This window comes from Sceloporus undulatus, chromosome 1, assembly GCF_019175285.1.
Source record: "Sceloporus undulatus isolate JIND9_A2432 ecotype Alabama chromosome 1, SceUnd_v1.1, whole genome shotgun sequence".
Classification (NCBI taxonomy): domain Eukaryota; kingdom Metazoa; phylum Chordata; class Lepidosauria; order Squamata; family Phrynosomatidae; genus Sceloporus; species Sceloporus undulatus.
The window spans coordinates 312,196,753-312,217,702 of record NC_056522.1 but is presented as its reverse complement, the minus strand read 5'-3'; the positions used below and the strand labels follow the sequence as shown (position 1 = coordinate 312,217,702).

General features: G+C 40.5%; 2 protein-coding genes across 2 annotated transcripts in view; one reads left to right on the top strand and one right to left on the bottom strand.

The window, feature by feature from the left end:
• ARG2 (arginase 2) overlaps positions 1 to 13,482 on the top strand; it is a 181,836-nt gene extending 168,354 nt beyond the window's left edge. The window contains exons 3-8 of the mRNA XM_042438862.1: positions 9,275 to 9,452; positions 10,732 to 10,891; positions 11,437 to 11,531; positions 11,942 to 12,046; positions 12,196 to 12,332; positions 13,048 to 13,482. Coding sequence (XP_042294796.1) covers positions 9,275 to 9,452; positions 10,732 to 10,891; positions 11,437 to 11,531; positions 11,942 to 12,046; positions 12,196 to 12,332; positions 13,048 to 13,253 — 881 coding nt within the window. The 3' untranslated portion in view covers positions 13,254 to 13,482. The remainder of the gene's footprint in view (positions 1 to 9,274; positions 9,453 to 10,731; positions 10,892 to 11,436; positions 11,532 to 11,941; positions 12,047 to 12,195; positions 12,333 to 13,047) is intronic.
• A 2,424-nt stretch (positions 13,483 to 15,906) lies between these two features.
• Positions 15,907 to 20,558, bottom strand: VTI1B (vesicle transport through interaction with t-SNAREs 1B). The gene is made up of 3 exons (XM_042438884.1): positions 20,338 to 20,558; positions 17,083 to 17,256; positions 15,907 to 15,940 (listed from the first exon to the last, which is right to left on the bottom strand). Exons 1-3 carry the CDS (start codon positions 20,518 to 20,520, stop codon positions 15,917 to 15,919), a joined length of 381 nt encoding a protein of 126 aa, XP_042294818.1. The 5' UTR covers positions 20,521 to 20,558; the 3' UTR covers positions 15,907 to 15,916.
• Between the last annotated feature and the right edge of the window lie 392 nt (positions 20,559 to 20,950).

Here is a 20,950-nt window from a genome sequence, read left to right as displayed (position 1 = left end):
CCCACTGGGTGACCTTGGGCAAATCACATTCTCTCAGAGGAGGGCAATGGCAAACCTCCTTTGAAGAAATTTGCCAAGAAAACCCTAGAATAGGCTTGCCTCAGGTTTGCCATACATCAAAAGTGACTTGGAGGCACACAACAACAACAACAACTTCCATACCCAGAGGCAATGTCCTTCCTTAGATATGATCTTACTTTTGTGTGGGGGGGGGGGGGGGGGGAATTCAGAAAGATAGCTGAGCTGGTTCATGAGGTGGGGGAAAATCTTAACACTTAATACCTACTCTAGGTCTGACTAAAGCTGTTCAACTCTTTTGCATATGTTTGTGGCATCTGGTTGAGTGTGAGACAGGTATTGCATAACAGTGGATGTTCATATCTTAAAAAACAAGCCCTTTTTGATGTATCAGCTGCAGTAGAACAAAGCCAGCAAAGGTGTTTTGCTGCCTGAGGGGGAGCTTCATATGTCATCCCCTCCCTCTCTGTCCCAGTTTCCCTGCCATGTCTGTATGACTAGCCTACTTGGGTGCCTCAGGCAGAAAAATTCCTCAAGTGCCTCTCCCTGGAAGTAAAAATAAAATATGGTAATAAAGAACAAGGCCAGTTTATGACATTGTTCTACCTGTGGCAAAATGCAAGACAGTGCTGCCTCACTCCACATATGGGCCCTGACCCAAGTAGCTGCTGGATCTTACTTCAGCAGCATAGCTGAACCAACCAAAGGCGGAAGGGGTCTATCCAGTCGAGCTTAAACTACTACACCTCTTTCCCACCCCACCCCAGTTTGCTTTATAAGCAGTCGCTCTGCCTCATTTGCTAGTCTATTATTTATATGAGACTATTCATACTTTTCCTTTCATTTAGTCAGGCATGTCCCTTACCAATAGGTCTGTAACAGAAATAGTTTGTCACAAATTGGGAAGTCATAATATTTGAAACTTAGGGGTATAGTGGTTTTCATAGCACATAAACTTCCATCATTGTTCAGGTGCAGAATGGTTTGACAAACTATTACATTTCTATGCCGCCTTTCTCCCACAAAGGGGCCCAAAGGAAATAATTAAATAAACACATAGCTACCATATGCTACAAAAATACTTGTTTGCTAGGTCCTGCACATGGCAGTGCAGAACCAGTGTGGTATAGCCGCTTGGGTATTGGACTGGGACTCCAGGAGGTGAGGGTCTGAATCCTTGTTTGGCCATGAAAATGCACTAGATAGGGTCATTATAAATCAAGAGTTGATTTGGAGGCACATAACAAACTTTTACTTGGATTTCTTGGGGTTGTGTGTGGGACTGGCTTTGAACATGTTCTGGACGCTTGTTATCTAGAAGATGTTTGTGAGAGAGATAATTTGGAAATCACACCATCACTGGTACCTAATACATTGACAAATTCAGTTCAAAGTGCTGGTTTTGGTTTTTGTTATATTTTTAAAGCTTTACATAGCTTGGGATCTCAGTACCTGGACACTTGCTTCTTCCTACTTGTTCTTTGCCAGATCTGGAGATCACTGTCCAAGGCCCTTCTCTGGGTGCCCTGCCAGGTGACATGATGTGAATGATAGGGCAGCCTTACAATTGAGCAGAATGACACAATAATTTCAGGCAACAAATCCTGAAGAGTGGCAGCACAGGCAGCTTTCTGAAATTTCCTTAATGTTCCACTCTATAGAAGGATAGTGATGTGTTTGCCACACAACTGGGTTATGGGAGCAGTAGTCCAAAATAAAAATCCCAAACTCTGGCAGATATGGTGGAGGACAGTCTCATTATCAGTGTTGATGTAAGATTCAACTATGAGTCCAAATAGCTTCTGCTCAAGAACTTTTCCACTTTTTTTAGTCTCAGGAAGCAGCATGTCTTGGAAAAGCTGTGCATACTGACAGATTTGGGCAAGGCTTGATAGGCAATGCTTTATATAATAGTATAATGACAAATGCAGTATGTTTGGATCAAATGGTAGCTTTATTTTGATTGTCCAGTAAGACGACCATATGCTTACACTTGTATGTATACAAAATTTTAACATGCTGCTTCAGAACATCAGAGCTGCTCTGTTAAGATCATGGGGCCCAATACAGCTAAGAAACATATTTTAAAGTGCCATTTCATTTAACAGAAGACTTAGTCATGAACACAAGTTTCTTCCACTTAAGGTTTCTGATTACAACAAAGTTATTTAATTGACAGAATAGTTGTTGTTTTTTAGCCAAGCTCTCTTGAACTATTCTAGTTCCTTGTGTATGACTTGGTATTTGACCCCACCCTATGCACACCGTGCTTGTGATTCATGCAAAAATTAGCTTTGTGGTACTGTTAGGGATAAAGAAATATAATTGAAATTGTTGGCACTCCAGAAGAAACTAACTTTGAGAACAAAAAAGAAAATCCTGAAAGCTTACGATATCAGAACTTTTTGCAATTCAAAAGTAAACTAATCTGAATAAAGCTTCTCAAATCTTTTTTAATCATTGAGATAATGTGGAATTTGAGAGGTTTTCCATTTAGAGGCCCTGATTGTGCTTTATTTTAGTGGCTCTTGTTTGTTTGCTATATCCCATATTCAGATGCATTGTCATTGTATCATGGCTATCTAAGGCGGGATACAGACCTCCCAAAAAGGGAGGTCTATCCACGCCTTGTTTTGCTGCGCAAGGGAGCTGTAGCGGAACTGCGCGGCTCCCTCATGCAGCAAAAAGTGGGTTCTTTCTGCAGCACCATTTTGACGGCGGGACGTGCGGATGCTAGGCGTCTGTCATGTCAAAATGGCGGTGCCCATGTGTACAGGGCGCTGCCATTTTGACGCCCTAGTCATGTGCTAGGGGTGAGGCGCCTATGGGTGGTGCGCCCTCGGCCAACCCCTAGCACATGACAAGGGCGCACTTTAGGCCAGTATGTATAGTGCCTAATATAACAATCCACCCTAAAGGTACCAAATCGTGTCTGATCATAAAAACTAAGTTAGTTATGGGAGCCTGGTCAGCTCCTCTGAAACTGCCAGGGAATACCAGCTGCTCTAAGCTGTATTCAGTGCAAGACAATGACAAACTTCCTTGCCAAGAAAACCCTATGAGAGGGTTTTTCTAAGTCGGAGGTGACTCAAGCCCACATAACAGCAGCCATCTCATACAGCAGTGGTCAGCTGGGAGTCCTATGATAAATTTTTCTGCCTCATTGTGTCCAAATGCCCACAAGCAGTCAAACAAAGGTGAACTGCTGCTCTTGGAGACTTCTATGAGAAGCATTTTACCCACTTTTTGGCCAGAAGGAGATCAGTCCGGGACAGCCTTACTCGATTTTTTTATCCAGGAGGAATGCTTTAAATGATTTTCTGGTTTCGGGGAACCCTTGCATAAAAGTTATTATATGTGTAGCTGAAAAAGTTTTATTTTTTTCAATCATGGTCTTTGGAACCCTAGCAACCTCTTGCATAACCTGAGCATTCTAGGGAACTCCAGCTGAAAAACCCTGTTCTAGGAAGTCTGGAGAGACTGAGTGCCAAAAAGCAGCCAGAGGCCTGCATATATTAATGTAAAATGGCCTCATTAATTATTGTGATTACCAAATAACAGAACACCTGATGCAGAAATACCTGGATGGAGAAACTTTGGAAGATCCAGTTAAATAAATAAATGTAAGGGCAGGATAGAATCATAGCAAATTTAACCAACTGTAAATATATATTTTTAGTTCCTGTTGTGCAGCCCTCAATCCAACATTCCCTCAGCACAGCATAAATATCTGGATATAGACTTAAGCTAAGCCATATACACAGCCCATGTCTTACTGAAAAGCCCCTGACTCCACCTCACGTGGTTGTTCCTTGCCTCATACTGACCAAGCAAGATAAGGGAAACATCTGGCTACATCCCATAGCCAAGGATAAAATTACCACAGCAACACTGAGACCTCTGGTGGATCTCAGGGCAGATACCATCATTTCACATCTGGCTATAGGGATGTAGGCAGATGATTTTCTTATCCTACCTGATCACTATTAAGCACAAAATGGCCATGTGGGTCAGCATCAGGGACTTTTCAGTAAAAGTGTGGGTGTGTTTGGTGCACTAGAGGGAGGAAAGGATCATAGAATCGTAGAGTTGGAAGAGACCACAAGGGCCATCCAGTCCAACCCTTTGACATGCTGGAAACCTCCATCAAAGCATCCCTGTCAGATGGCCATCCAGCCTCTGCTTAAAGACCTCCAAAGAAGGAGACTCCACTACACTCCAAGGGAGTGTGGTCCACTGTTGAACAGCCCTTACTGTCAGGAAGTTGCTCCTAATGTTGGGGTGGAATCCCTTTTCCTGGAGCTTGCATCCATTGTTCTGGGTCCTTCTCTAGAGCAGCAGAAAACAAGCTTGTTCCCTCCTCAATATGACACCCCTTCAAATATTTAAACAGGGCTATTATATCGCCTCTTAACCTTTTCTTCTCCAGGCTAAACATCCCCAGCTCCCCAAGTCATTCCTCATAGGACATGGTTTCCAGACCTTTCACCATTTTAGTCACCCTTCTTTGGACACACTCCAGTTTCTCAATGTCCTTTTTGAATTGAGGTGCCCAGAACTGAACACAATATTCCAGGTGGAGCCTGACCAAAGCAGAATACAGTTGCACTATTACGTCTCTTGATCTAGACATTATACTTTTATTGATGCACCCTAAAATTGCATTGTTCTTTTTAGCTGCTGCATCACACTGTTGACTCATGTTCAACTTGTGGTCTACTTGGACTCCTAGATCCCTTTTACACGCCATCTTGTTCAGCCAGGTGTCCCCCATCCTATATCTGTGCATTTCATTTTTCCACACTAAGTGCAGTACCTTACATTTCTCCGTGTTGAATTTCATTTTGTTAGCTTTGCCCCAGCTTTCTAGTCTATTCAGGTCATTTTGAATTTTGTTCCTGTCCTCTGGAGTATTAGCTACTCCTCCTAATTTGATATCATCTGCAAATTTGATAAGTATACCCCCAATTCCGTCATCCAAGTCATTGATAAAGATGTTGAATAGCATTGGGCCCAGGACAGAGCCCTGTGGGACTCCACTAGTCACTTCTCTCCAGGATGAAAAGGAGCCATTGTTGAGCACCCAACCCTCACAGTACCTGAAAAAAGGACATCCACATGCGTAAGGGAAATTTGCACATGCAGATGTCCCTACTGGAGACAAGAGTTCAGATCCCTGTTCAAGCATAAAAACAGCTGGGTTACCTTGGGCAAGTCACACTCAGCATCAGAGGATGGACATGGCAAGCCTCCTCTGAAGAAATGTGCCAAGGAAACTTTATGATGGGTTCACCATAAATCAACAAGGCACACAACAACAAAGTCCCTATTGGAATGCTGACTATTGTGTGCAGCAGAATGGAGTGGTAGAACATCCTAAATCTTGCATGTCAAGTAGAATTAATTAAACAGCAAGTATAACATTGTTTTGTTGTGTGTATTTTTCCTTCCTCTCATATAGCACCATTCCTTTGTGTCGTGTCTTTCAGAAATTGAACATTAACAAAAGGAAGAGAGTTTGTATCTTACAAATATCATAGGAAAATACTTAGTAACCAGAACAACGGTTCTCTCAAAGGTTGATGAGAGAAGTGCAGCTTTAAAAAAGAGTGCATTGTGGCAGTGTGACAAGCACAACGTCATCAAATGATGATAGCACTCTCCCATTATAAATCTGGATTATTTTTGCAACCTAAAAAAGTTTTAAATTGAGAATTTCACTGAGAAAAAAGACAGATGCTCTTTCTTGTGTTTAGTTTAAACTGGGGGCAAACCATATGGTTACAGATTCCTTAAAGCTAAGAGGCTGGAAAAGATGATACAGTAAGAGACTCATACAGAATACAAATCAAAATGAGAAGTGGGGGGAAAGCAGAAGATCCACCCAGAGCAGATGTGATTCACTTCCAAGTGGTGACGAACTGGTGTAAAACATCTTAAGAAATAATCTTTTGTAATAAGTTAGCCACTCCTAGTTCCTATTGAATGCTAGTTTCATTACGTCAAACTTTCCTATGAATCATTTCAGTAGCCTTTACTTTAAAATATCTTGAAAACTATTTAGAGGTTGAAATGTTCCATCTTTGTATCAACTGTTGATTCCATTGGTTTAAAATCATTACCTCACTGGATTAAATCACAGGAATAAGCAAAATACAGATTTTTCCTCTTGATTTGAGTAATTAGTATATTGACATCTGTATGAAGAATGCTGTTTTTATAGGTGAAAGCTCTTGATTGTGGCAGATAAAATGCTTCTGTTGGGAATTTGTGGCTATAAATGGCTTTGTAACGAACAGTTTGCACATCTGGTGTCTTGCCAGAAACTCCTATCCCGCTAAGGAGTTAGTAGGGGCAAATCTGAGGTCAGACCATTCTCAGTTACAAGGCTAGGCATTGCGATAATATCTATGCATGATGGCAAAATACATTGCAATTGCATCAGCCCATGTTGCAATGTTGTAGATTAAATGAGTGATAGTGGACTGATTTGTTTGGTTTATCCTTTTAAGATTAGGATCATAGTGTCACTAGACAGAGTGAGGCAGCTGTCTTGGGTGGCAGATGCTGGAGCAATAACAGTAGCTTGTCACTTTTGCCCCTGAATTTCATCAGCTAGAGTCCTCGGATGTGGTGAGTATCCTCTTCTGTTGAAGTATGCTGTGGTTGCTGGTTTAGTTAGTGCCTGTACTTGGCCTCAGAGCAGCACTGCTTTGTCTTCCGCCTCCAGCCACAAAATGTAACCAGCAGGCCCTGGTTCAAGGAGGACAGAGCCAAAAACTAAAGCACTTTTAGAACAAGGCTTCATGTGGGAATAGACTTCACATAAGAGTCGGATTTAATCTTTAACAGAGTGTTATGCTTCAATGTTGTTATTTCCCTTGCACCAATACAATGATTATGTAATTGACGATAATGTATTGATCATCCTGCCCCTTTAGGGAAGGTGGAGCAGTGAACAGAAAGTATTGATTTTGTGTAGGCTTGGTAAGTAATCTGAGAATAACATAGTAGTAGTAAAGCTAAGAAGTTGGGCAGCAGTTTAGAAATGCAAACACTAGGAATCTTATGTAAGAACATGATATACACATTATAAACACCCTTAAAATGGTATACTGTCTTCTAGGATCAAGAAGTCAGCTAAAACAGGTTATCTGGCATATGTTCAGGGGGTGTTTGTAATCCTAAAGCATCATTCGAAGAGTATCCATTGTTACAGTTAAGCTTTCTTGTAAATGGTTTCCTTGTGATCAGATTTTGGAAATTTCGAAATCAGAGAGGGATGAGGCATGGGAGAGTAATGGTGATTCACTTTTCTTTCTGGTCTTAGAAACCAGTTTCCCTTTAAATGTGTAGACACCAGTTTGGAAACTCTACTGTTTTGGACTAGAGTTCCAATAATTCCCTAGCCAACGTGGTACTTATGCTGGCTAGGGGTTTCTGGAAACTGTGGTCCAAAAAGTGACTTTTCTAAACTCTGGTAGTAGGCACCCCAGGAATGGCAGCAAGGGGTTGCAAACAGTGTTTCCCCTCCTTATTGGTATTAGGCCAATAAATAGCAAAGGATTAAGATGGTGCTCCCAAACTCTGGAGTGGTGATGACCTCTCAGGGAATGATGAAAGAGAAGGACAGAGTTGCAAATGTCTGTCCTCCGGGGATCCAATTACCTTGTGACAGGGGCAGAATATGTGTAGGAGCTGGTAGAGAAACTGGTTCAGTGGGATGCATGAAGCTGTGTTTGTATTTGGGAGCTGTCCTTATTTGTGAAACAGCTATGGAGGGAGGCAAAAGAAGCTACTTTGCAGGGAGTTGTCTGGCTATGAAATGTCTAGTCTGGAAAAGGCAGGAAAGATCTAATAAACTGGAATGGGGGACATTATCATAGGTATGTGTTGTGAGTTATCCTCAACTTTATAGGACTCATTATGCCTGCACAATGAATCAGTCCTGATTCTAAGCCTTTCAGCTGCCTTGTAACTATTCTGGGAAAGAAATGCAAGAGTCTACTACTGAGACAAATTCTTTTTGTCAATCTATTAGAAATGATCAAGTTGTTGTCTCAAATGACTTTCGCTTTTCACCAACTGAAAAGATGCTTATTTTAAAAGATTCAAGTACCCGTACAAGGTTTAAGTACAGTTACGTAGTGGTGGGGGTTGGGATCTGAGTGTAATGGGAGACAGAAAGATACAGATTGTGACCCTGGTAACAAACCTTTAAAAAGGTTGTGCAAGATGATACAGATTCTGCAAGCAGCAGATCTGTTAGTTTTGATATCTCAACTGGATGCATTGCTTTGACACCTCAAGATTAACAAGCACGCTGCTTGACCTTACGCAAAATTCGAGGTTTGTGGCAAACGTTACAATTTGTATAAATCAGTCATAAAAGTACTACTGTCTCCCTTAATTTTTATTTAAAAATAACCTCATTCTCTGTAAAGTAAGGAGCTCTGTAATGGCACCAATGAGTAAAGGTGATGCAAGTTCCTGAATGTTGTTTCATTTATAAAGCTTAAGAATAAATAAATAAATACCTATTTTCAATTTTTCCTCCTGCAAAATTCACAAGATAGTAGTTTTTCTTTATGTAGGCTATTTTAGCATACAGTTAGTGTCTCCTACCATTTGATTTAATAAGACCATAGGAGGTGTGTGTTAACTGCATCAAGACCAGCTTGTGCAGTAGAGACAGGTGTGCAGACAAAATGTTTTACCATTAGTAGGAATGACTTGTAATCGACAAGTTTTGAACTATGGATTGCTGCAGTTAATATGAAGGTGGGATTCTTGTATAACGATTGGCATGGTTGCAAAGCTGCTGTTTATTTCTGTGCAGCAGCAGAAATGACTGAGTCGATTTTCATGGTTTCCACTTGGTGGGGCGCTGGCAACTGTTTACTCCAGACTTTGTTCAGTGCTGCCCTCCAAATGGCTGGTCTTCAGCTGCAATGATCAGTCTGCTGATAAAGTTTGGAAACCTCACCAGGAACATATGACGTCAGCACCATCTGTTTTGCTACTATTTCTGAAAAAATGTGTGGTCAAAGTGAAGATCCCGGCATTAGCTAACATACTTATCTTCTGTAAATATGAAGGTGGGATTCTTGCATAACGATAGGCATGGTTGCAAAGCTGCTCTTTACTTCTGTACATTAGCAGACTTAATAGTAACTACTAGTACTTCCTGTCTTATCATGGCTGGACAACTGGGATTATGTGTAACTCAACTTTCTTCTGTTCTGTTCCTTCCTAGGTTGCCAGGTATATGATCTGGGAGATTTAAGTTTCACACAGGTGCCCAATGATGAGCTCTATAACAACCTAGTGAAATATCCACGCTCTGTAGGATTAGCTAACCAAGTTCTAGCTGACACAGTGAATGGAGCAGTGGCTGCTGGTCATAGCTGTGTAACCATCGGAGGTGACCACAGGTGAGGGATGAAATAAGGTATTATGCTTCGCATAAAGAGTAAGGAAGTACATTCTTTCTTCAACAGACTGACTAATTGCTGAATAAAAAATGTGATTATCAAAGTGATTAGCTCATCGTTGTTTCCTTTAGCAAATGGTGTTCAGTTCTGCATAGTGTAAAATAGCTAATAAAAACCATGCCCAGTATTTAATGACAATTCCTCAAATGATGAAACTAACTACTTGCAAATATTTGAGAGACTAAATGTCGATCTAGACATTTTAAGATATATTGCAGAGACCTCTGACTATACCATATAATGGTCTTCTAATGGGTTCTGGGCCCCACAATTCAAAAAGGACATTGAGAAACTGGAGTGTGTCCAAAGGAGGGCGACTAAATGGTGAAGGGTCTGGAAACCATGTCCTATGAGGAGTGACTTAGGGAGCTGGGGATGTTTATCCTGGAAAAGCAGAGGTTAAGAGGTGATATGATAGCTCTGTTTAAATATTTGAAGGGATGTCATATTGAGGAGGGAGCAAGCTTGTTTTCTGCTGCCCCAGAGCCTAGGACCTGGAGCAATGGATGCAAGCTACAGGAGAAGAGATTCCACCTCAACATGAGGAAGAACTTCCTGACAGTGAGGGCTGTTCAAGAGTGGAACACACTCCCTCATAGTGGAGTCTCCTTCCTTAGAGGTCTTTAAACAGAAGCTGGATGACCATCTGTTAGGGATGCTTTGATTATGATTTCCTGCATGTCAGGGGGTTGGACTGGATGGCCCGTGCAGTCTCTTCCAACTCTATGATTCTATGATGGTTCCATTAGGATATAATTATTTGGCCTCCAAGCACTTTTCCCATCCTCATGATGCATTAATATCATGTAGCTACAGGGAGGGCAAAATGGGAATTCCCAAAATAATTTTACCCCTCCCCCATGAAATTTTCCTTCAGTAACCAAATTTCTAGCATTGCAGTAACTTAAAATTTCAGTTGAATGTTTGCAAATACAGTTTAGGCATCTAAAGAAATCGGGCAGGCAACATTACCAAGGGAGAGCAAAAAAAAGCAAATATAAGAGTATTTGAACATTTTCACTATCTCACTCTGCAATGCCAGAAATTTAGGAACTGAAGGAAAATTCCATGGGAGGGGGAGAATTCTTATGAGAGGGCAGTGTTTTTGCCCGCCCACGGGTTGCACTTTTGACATTAACTCACACTTATTTGACTTTTTATTTTAAAATTGTTTTAATGTAGAAGATGGATATATAACCTTGAATCCCTTTGTTTGCAGTTTAGCACTTGGTTCCATCAGTGGCCATACAAGGCATTATCCACACCTATGTGTAATCTGGGTTGATGCACATGCTGATATCAATACTCCACTCACCACTATGTCAGGAAATCTCCACGGACAGCCAGTTTCGTTTCTTTTAAGGGAGCTTCAAGATAAGGTAAGTAGGGCTTGTGCTGTCCACTTAGGAACTATGTTAATTAGATCTATTCTGTTCTGGAACTACAGCACAACTTATGAGATTAACTTTTCCACAAGGGAATGAAATTGCACTTGGGTGCTCCTATAATGAAAAATAAAACCAGATTTATTAGGTCTTCTAAGGCAGGCACAAGTATGTCACAACTCAGGTTACCCTCATTACCTGTAATCTTATGAACAATTTTTTAAAAATCACCTATTATATGTATCCAAAACATGAAGCATCCCCATTTATTATTGTCTGCATACAGAATTGGTAACATCTCAGTTTTGTTCTCCTGTATGGTTTTTAACACCTTGCCTAATGAAGAAGCCGGTGGAACTTCAAAAGCTTTCAACATTGTATATGGTGCCCATAAAGGTATCAGTGTAGTGGATTTTTGATGTTATTGGATCCAATAAACCATTTACTAAGTATCTGTTTATATTAAATAGAGAACAGTAAAACATATCTGCCATGCCAGTTCTTTCAGGAACATTTTTTTTTCTTCACTTCTTCTACAGGTGCCACAGCTTCCTGGATTTTCTTGGCTAAAACCCTGTCTTTCACAGTCAGATATTGTATATATTGGCTTAAGGGATGTTGATCCTGCTGAACAGTAAGTTTGAGAAGGCTAGATTGGGTCAGCATTCCTCTCATTGTTACTCTCCAGACAACCTGGCTTGGGCTTCTGCTGCTTCCATAGGCCATTGGTACCAGTAACAGATGTGCTGACTTAAACAGGGGTGGCGGCAAATAGAATCCTGGGCCATATGAATCCCCAATGCAGTTTTGCCCAGAGTCCCTCAGACCACTCTTTCTGGTTTTAAAAAAGTGAATTACTTTCACTTTTACTCCTAGAAACCCCCAGTGATCAGCCTTTTAAATAGGTGACAGTCCCACTGTATAACAGATTTTTAAAAACTCACAATGAGAAATAGATATATATCTTCATTTTGTTTTGTATAATCAGAGGGGCCTTCAGAAGGGCTCAGAGACAGTACATAATAAACTGTTTTCTTTTAACAGCTATATCCTGAAGAAATATGGTATCCAGTATTTTTCAATGAGAGATATTGATTGCTTGGGAATCCAGAAAGTGATGGAAAGAACTTTTGACCACCTTTTGGGCAGGTAACTTAAAATTGAGGGAAAGATTTTGATAGGCAAAAATAATTAACTTGTTCATACATTAATAATTATTTAGTTTGTCCTCACCTGTTTAGGGCAGATGATACTGCAAATGGGTTATATTTGTAAATAAAATTACTCTCCTTCCACAGAGGACAAAGACCAATCCATCTGAGCTTTGACATTGATGCCTTTGATCCAACACTGGCACCATCAACAGGGACGCCTGTCTTGGGTGGCTTAACATATCGTGAAGGAATGTACATTTCAGAGGAAATACACAACACAGGTAAAAACCATACAAGCATGTTTTACTATTAGCTTAAAGTAATGCTATATAAGGAGGAAAAGATAATGTATGCTTCCATGGCAGCTACATTACAATTAGTTTCATTACCTTTACTGTTACTCTAGATTCTTTTCCTTTATTCTCTCCCCAAAGTTAATTAATGGCTGGCTGGACTGGACAGTAGTAAGGGTAATGAGACAAAATTCTGTTTTGATACATACTCCCTACTTAAACTCAAATATTGGTGAAGTAAATTCTTCCAACTAAAACAAAAGCAACTTGACACCCTGTAGAAATAATCCTGTTTGAGACCGCTTTAACTGCCCTGGCTCAATGTTAGGCAATTCTGGGAACTAGTTTTGTGAGACATTTAGCCTTCTGTGTTACGAGAGCTCTGGTGCTACAATAAACTACAATTCCCAGGATTCCCTAGCACTGAGCCAGGGCAGTTAAAATGGGCTCAAACTGGATTATTTCTGAAGTGTGTTTTGGGCTTAAGTGCAGTATGGATATAGAATCTTATCCTAGGAACTGTGTTACTACTACTTCATAGCATCTTGCATTCACTGGATGTTTAAACATTTTTATACGATGGAGAAAAAATAATAGCTATGCAAGATCCCATGGCACTGCATATAGTACAAACTACCTGCTTTATCTTTTTTATAAAAATTAAGTTCTCATTTCTCTCTTTTGACTATTTTTAATTTCCTAGGCCTTCTTTCAGCACTGGACCTTGTAGAGGTAAATCCATTACTTGGAAGTTCACAGCAGGAAGTGACTGCAACAACTAATCTTGCAGTAGATGTGATTGCCACATGCTTTGGCCAAACAAGAGAAGGAGCACACATTGTTTTTCATGATCTCCCAAAGCCCAATTCACCAGATGAATCTGACAGTGAAGAGCAAGTACGGATTTAAGACCTTAGGTGTCAGCGGATGCCTCACAATGGGCATTATATAAAGCACTGCTGATCTACTCAAATGGACATGCGAAGAGCTGACTGAATTACCCTCTGAAATGTTCACCAATTTTGCAGAGACTAGTTCTTTTTTTTTTCATTGTGTGACCAAACTGTTGCACTGATAGTTAGGCATGTCAGCTTAGACAAATGTTTATTACTTTCTTATTATACAATTTTATGTGAAAGTCCTTTGTCTTTTCCCCTCAGCCATGTTTCCTCCCAGGAATGTCTCAGGTGAACATGCTGTAAGTGTGCAGCATGTCAATAGTGTCTTTCAAATACATTAAGCATAATCCATCCAATTCAAGAACTGTTCCTTGGCAATGTCCATGTTTAGTCCTTAAGGTGGCTGGAAGACAAGAAGGCAGAAAGCTGTGCATCTTGAAAGTTCAGCTGAAGAACTTGTAATAGACAATGCCACCCAGGATAGCTAGCTCCAAAATGATGATAATGGAGAGCAACAACTTGTTTGTCATAAGCCTAAAAAAAAAGAAAAGAAAAGAAAAAGAAACAGAATGTGAGCAAATCTGGATACTTAATATAATCTACCCAAATCCCTATAATGAGACAAAAGTATCATGTATTGTATTTGAAAGTGCAAACCTCTGCATATTTACTCAAAACAAAATCCTAATCTAGACTACTGTTGGTGGAGGAATAAGGTGATGGAACCAGTTGTTGTCCATGGATGCATGTTATAGGTTTGGTCAACACTGACAAATACTACATAGCGCAACTGATTCTGCATGTGGCAATTTATGCTACATAACCATGACATAGGCTCTCATAAAAAGATAAGTCTTAAACATGCATAGGTGGAAAAAGGACAAAGGGAAGATGAGAACAATGCTTTTAATTTTACAGAAAACTCACTACTGAAAAGATTTTCATTAAAAAATTGGCCGTAATCCTGTATCAGTACTTGATGACTAAAAAAAATTCCTGGTCCAACACCCCCTAACCTGATAGAAATGGGAAAAGAATAAGAAAAACAGTTATTTATGTATCTGTGTATGTTACTTTAGTCATGATTTGTGACACTTGACTCCTCCCACCACCAACCCTACTTTATCAAGCATCAGCTGCATGACAGAAGGTGGGTCCAGTTGCTCTGTTCAGCAACTGGAACATAAGTGATGACATTTCCTGCAGCTGTTTTTTTTGGGGGGGGGGGAGGGGGCTCCGGCCGCAGCAGTCTTACCATAATTAACTAAAGTAGCTGCTACAGGATTCCAACATGTTTTCTTATCAAAATGACTTGGCATGGAAATATTGCAAGAAAATTTTACCCCCAATGTTAAAGAAAGCACTTGGAACCACACAAGCTGAAGTCAAGCTTGTTTCTTTCCCTGATACTATAACTTCTGTAACTTGCCCTGCTTTTGAAAAAGTGATGCATATGCTTATTACAGACCAGACGGCTCAAGTAGTAGCACACAACTACCCATCTGGAAGCTTTCAAGATGCTTCTTTGCAGTACATATGTATTAAACATCTGTTGATTACCAAAAGTGTCCCCACCCCAGCTTTCTGTTAGTTAGGTAATTAGTCAAATGGTGGAATGAATGACACTTCTAAAGAACCTAGCCCATCTGGAAGACTTGGAACTTGCACAGGAGTGGCCGTATCTGCAGGCTTCACCCACATTGTGTCAAACAGAGTTATAATACTCAAATATGAGGTGAGATCCTTGCAAGGACTGAAACAAGTAACTGATAATTACTAAAATACAATACTTGAATCTCTGTACAGTTAATTCATAAATGTTAGTTCAATAAAGTTAAATGAATTCTGGATTTCTTTGTTACTTTTGTTTATAGCAGTACTGACATTCAAGCTGAGATACTTCAAAAGGACCACTGGATCGGGGCAGTGTGTTCCATCACCAAAGCCTGGAAAAAGGTTATTCTTGCTCAGAGCCTTTATTTCTGTGGCATCGCAGCTTCAGGACTGAAGCCAGCATAACACTTAGATTTCTATACAGCTTCATAATGAACTAGCATCTCTAAATGGTTTACAATGGGGGTACAAACCCGCCGCTTTGCGGCGCTCCCGCCCCGCCATTTGCTCCGCACGGGAGCCGCAGCAGCCAAACCGCGCGGCTCCCACGCGGAGCAAAAAGAAGCTCCATTTCGGAGCTTCTTCTTGCGGCGCCTCTATGACGTCGCGAGGCGCCTGGCGCGGACTCGCGACTCATAGGCGCCCGCGACACGTCTGGACGCTGTGTCCAGTACGTAAAGATGGCGCGCGCCATGTAGAAGGGCGCCGCTATCTTGTCCGTATAGGATACGTACTAGGGTTAGGGAGGTGCGGAAGCACCGCCCCTCCTAACCCTAGTACGTATCCTATACGTACTAATTATGGCGGTTTGTATCCCGCCAATGTGTTGCAATTGCCCCCAAACAATCTGGTACTTATTTTCCGAGGCTGGTACACCTGAAGCACTGCAGGATTGAATTCACAACATTTTGGCTGCAGTACTGGCATTTAACGACTTAACACCAGGGTAATGTCTGCAGCCATGGTATGAAAAACTGGATGTTCTGGGTCCAGCTAGTGTTTAAATATAGTAGCATCATACTAACCTTCTTGGACAGTAGAGCGTAGTACCGACTCTTGCTAAGTTTCACTTGGGTTTACTAACTAAAAAGAAAAATATATATAAAACAACTTTTTATATCTTTTTTTTAATATCTACATTTTCATGTTTCTATGGATTACTTTGACATCAGAATTAATATTTTGTATTCAGATCATACCTATTCCAAAACAAGAAGAAAAACTAGGGATTTTAACGTCATGGGGTGGTAGAAATAGCTGTGAAGAGACCATCACTACTATAAGCCTGAAAAATTATTTTAACTACTCTGACTTCTGAATTTCAGCAGACAGAAGGCACACACTTTCAGATGTACTCTTCAGGGCTTGATTTTTTAAAAATGTCTGAGGAAGGTAATTCTGCCACCAAACACCAAATTTTTGTATTTTTTCTACCTTCTGTAGAAATCTCAGTATATTTGGAAATACTATGCTGCCAGAAACAAATTTAGCCAATAAATCATACCAGAGAAAGGCAGAGAACAATGTCCCCACCTGTAGGAGGCATTGTAGTTAATAATTTCCAATTTAAGAGCTGCACTTGTAATGTGGCAAAAGACCAAATGTCAGAGGGTTCTGAATCAGAATAAGCTTCATTATCTCAAACATGTGTAGTAAACTAATTTTAGCACAATATGGGAAAAAAAATTAGGTCAAAAACAAGCCGTTCTAAAAAGAAAGCTTGTTTTCAGCCTTACTTTGGGATATGGGTAAACTGTGGGCCCGTGTACAGACGGGCCTTTGCTCTGCCCCCAGTACGTACTAGGGGTTGGCCGAGGATGCAGTGTCCAATCAGGCCTCACCCCAGTACGTACTGGGGACATCAAAATGGCAGCACCCTATACACATGGGCGCCACCATTTTGACATGATGGACACAGCGTCCGCACGTCGCGGCTGTGACGCCGCAAGTGCTCCATTGGCACCTTGCAGCGTTACAACTGCACTGCAAGAAGAACCTGCTTTTTGCAGGTTCTTTTTGCTGCATGGAGGAGCCACACTGTTTGTCCGCTGCAGCTCCCTCACACAGCAAACACAGGCGCCGGCAGAACGCCCTTTTTGGGTGCTCTGTAAAGTGCCATTATATAATTTGCCAAGGATGCTTTCTCAAAATTTCTCCACAGGTGCTCTATTTGCAATGACAAAACATCAGGCTGTGGTGTTACAGCAGCCATTCTGTGTACTCACTCTGCCTTTGGTGCGTTCTAGCTGCTCCCGCTGTTCTCCAAGTTCTTCAATTATTTCAGTACCAATTTGATCTGTCTCAGCAGCAATCTGGTGCGAACGCTCTATGCTTTGACTGGCTCGGTTCAAGCTTTCTGTTCCTTGAAGCAGCAATACCCTCTGAGACTGTGTTTGAGTCTAAGAGATAAATTAAGACCTATTTAAAGAGGCAGAAAAATGTTTTACCTTCTGGTATGTTAGAAGATAAATTACAGATTAATTTTCCAAGCTGGAAGGAGTCTCTAGAAGAATGTTTAATAAATGTTTAGTACAACCCAAAGGCTTCTTTATTTAGTTATGCTAGGCAAGCCTATTCATTGCTAAAAGAAAAGCAAAGAGGTAGAGATACATTCCCTGATTTAAAAAACAAAACACATGAAGCCATTAATTAGTTCATATACAGTAAATTCCATTCAGCCATTTATTAAGAAATATGACAAAAATGTCATTGTTATTGACAATGTCCTGCACTTACACCAACCAGCAAAACTCTCATCCTAGCACTACAGCAGTTTGAACATCCAGTGTAGAAGGAAACAGTAAGTTTTCAGAAATTACAGCTCGGTTGCAAACTGAAGGCAACTTTGCAGGAAATGGCTTGTCCTATAGGGCAAGGGCCCATCTTCCAGTGAAATTCTAAGATGCAAGTGTGGAGAACAATACACATGACATTTGATAATTCCAAAAGTCTGAGATGCTGTGAACTGACGGCTCAGGCAAATTCCAGATACGTTATTAAATTCTGTTTTCCAAGTATTAAGAGTTTCTGATAACCAACAGCTCAGACAAAGCTTTCAATCAACCAACTCATGCTTCCCCAGCTGACATAGCTTCTATGAAGCTGCTAAGAAAGGCTGCACACAGTACTGTCAGCTTGCGTATCAATTTCAATTGCTGGAGAACATGACGGGGGGGGGGGGGAGTTCTTTGCACTTCTGTTTTTCTTGAAGCTTCCCACAGACATCTAGTTGAATGCTATAGGAACAGAATGGTGGACTAAATAGGCCAGCATAGGCCAGGTTGCTGTCCCAGAGGACAGACTCAGTATTAACCTCTGTTACACCGGACTGGATCAGCAGTGGGAAAGGATGGGGCAGGAAAAAGCAACTGCCCTGCTCAGGATTCCTGCTATCAAAGGCACACCAGCTACCAACAGAAAAATGGCAACCATCCTGACCAGGCCCCTGATATTCCTAAGATACACTGTGAATGTGCAGTGGAAGGTGCCACCTGACAATTTTTATTGTTGTTAACTTCCATCATATTAGGTTTGATTTGTGCCAACCCCACAAATGAAAGACCTCCAAGAGACCCTGTTATTAGCAGCCCTTCTCAGGTCTTGCAAACACTGCACCATAGCGACTTTCATAGAATTCATCAGTAATGTACGCTGCCAATACAAAACACAAGAGATAACTAAAAATGTTCTACCAGTGTCTCCTTCCTTCAGGCTATATTTCTGTTTCCAAAGGACATTTAGATGAAAATCAGCATCTATCTACTGTTTCTAAATTCTAGTTATAATTCTTGTTTATAATCTTTATGAAGTAATGAGTGGATATGGAATTTTAGGTACAGAACAGGCCCTGAGTCCCTGTAGTGGGAGAAAGGTGGGATATAAGTGAATAAAATAAATAATAACAGTAATATAATACAGTGTGTCTGCATGTGTGTACCTGTGTGCCTTCAAGTCATGTCAGCAGCTAGACATACCTTCATATACATATCCCCCCTGGTCACAGATAAATACACTATTAATACAAGGTTATAAACACTGAAAAGCAACCATTGTTGTTGCCGTGTGCTTTCAAATTGTTTCTGAAGTATGGCAACTCTAAGGCAAACCTATCATGGATTTTTCTTGGCAACAGTTGTTCAGAGGACGTGTGCTTTTGCATTCCACTGAGGCTGAGAGATTGTGACTTGCCTAAGTTCACCCAGTGGGTTTCCATGATTGAATGAGGATTTGAACACTGCTCTCCAGAGTGGTAGACCAATGCTCAAACCACTACACCATGCTGGATTGTGTGTGTGTACTCACCTGTATAAAATATATAAAAATACATTATGTAAAAATAAAACAGGTTCTCAGTGGGAGATATCCTACATACTAGAACTGGGAAGGAGCAGATGGAGAAGACAGGGTAGGTCAACTTCTCCATTAAGAAGAAATATCAGGGAGGGGGTGTCAAGAACATTCTAAGCTAACTTGTATCTGATTGTGAGAGAAGCATCTTTTTCCTCCTGAAGCAAAATAATTATCAAAGAACGTCCCTTGCAGCAGATAACACTCCAGCACAGGTTTTTTCCTAGTCATCACTAGTGTAAAACAGGATCTTTAAATGTCTGGTGACAGAAACAGGTTTTTGTGAACTGGGCCAGAGGGGAATTCAAAACTTTCCCCCTTCCACTGAAACAAACGAAAAAGGAAAGCAAGCAAAAGAATTATCCATAATAGATTTTGTCCACCTTCCTTCCAACCATACCATTCCAGATATTCCACAGGACTATAAAACTATACCACTATAGGGCTATATAAATAACAGAAAGAATGAACTATTATTTCATACAAAATCTTGTCCTAGTCCTAACCAATAAGGAAGAAAGAGAACATTTTCCTCAAAAAGTTTTTAAAACCCCTGATGTTCAGCATTCTCTCTGGAAAGGTCAGAATTGTGTCAAATATTTCCATTTTCTCAGCTAGACTAAAACTAAAGATTTAAACTTCTAGCTTTAAATAGTAAATCAAGCCTCAGAATTTCAAGGTCTAAAGCAAAACATGGCACAGCTCCAACAAGGACACAATCACAAGTCACCTGCATAAACCAGAGTACTTAAGCTCAGTGGCATCATTGGGCCATGAAAGCCTTCAACTTCACAAATAATGGCTTGTTTCTGTCCATTAAAAAACCTGCATCTTCCTTTTATGACTTAAAACCATTGAAGGTTGACAATATCTAAATCAAAAGATTAAAAACTTTTAACACCTCCTGTAAAACCTACTTAACCTATATGCCTATAGCACAGACACTACCAATCTTTTTGAAAAACTTATGTAGTTTTTTTAATATACTTGCAGTGTTGCTTTCCAACTATCCTATTGTCTATATAAAAAGTTAATATGCCTATTTAAAGGGTTAAAATACCTAGAGCTTGAAGAGATCTTCCATTAATAATAATGGAAACCTTAAACATAGTTAATTTATACCCAGTACTCACACTCTGTTCATTTTCTGTTGAGAAGATTCCAAACTTGGGATCTGCATGTACGCCTGAGGACACTCCCAAATCTATACTTTTCATCTTCCTCTGAAATGTGGCAAGGTCTCTTCTGTATGTCCGAATTTTGGGCATCATTTGATTGTGGAAAGACAATGGAGCATACTTCAATTCTTCTTCCATTTCCCTCAACTGTAATAAGTTTTAAAAAATAAACAAACAGCAAAATCCTTGTTATATATACATAACTTGAAATATTTTAGACAAATCTGAGATGGTCAGTTTGCAAAGAATCATAGAATCATAGAGTTGGAAGAGACCACCAGGGCCATCCAGTCCAACCCTATTCTGCCATGCAGAAAATCACAAAAAATAAAGCATCCCCGACAGATGGCCATCCAGCCTCTGCTTAAAGACCTCTAAGGAAGGAGACTCCACTACACTCCAAGGAAAGAAGTGTGTTCCATGCTGAACAGCCCTTACTGTCAGGAAATTCCTCCTAATGTTGAGGTGGAATCTCTTTTCCTGTAGCTTGCATCCATTGCTCTGGGTCCTGTTCTCTGGAGCAGCAGGAAAAAAGCGTGCTCCCTCCTCAATGTGACATCCCTTCAAA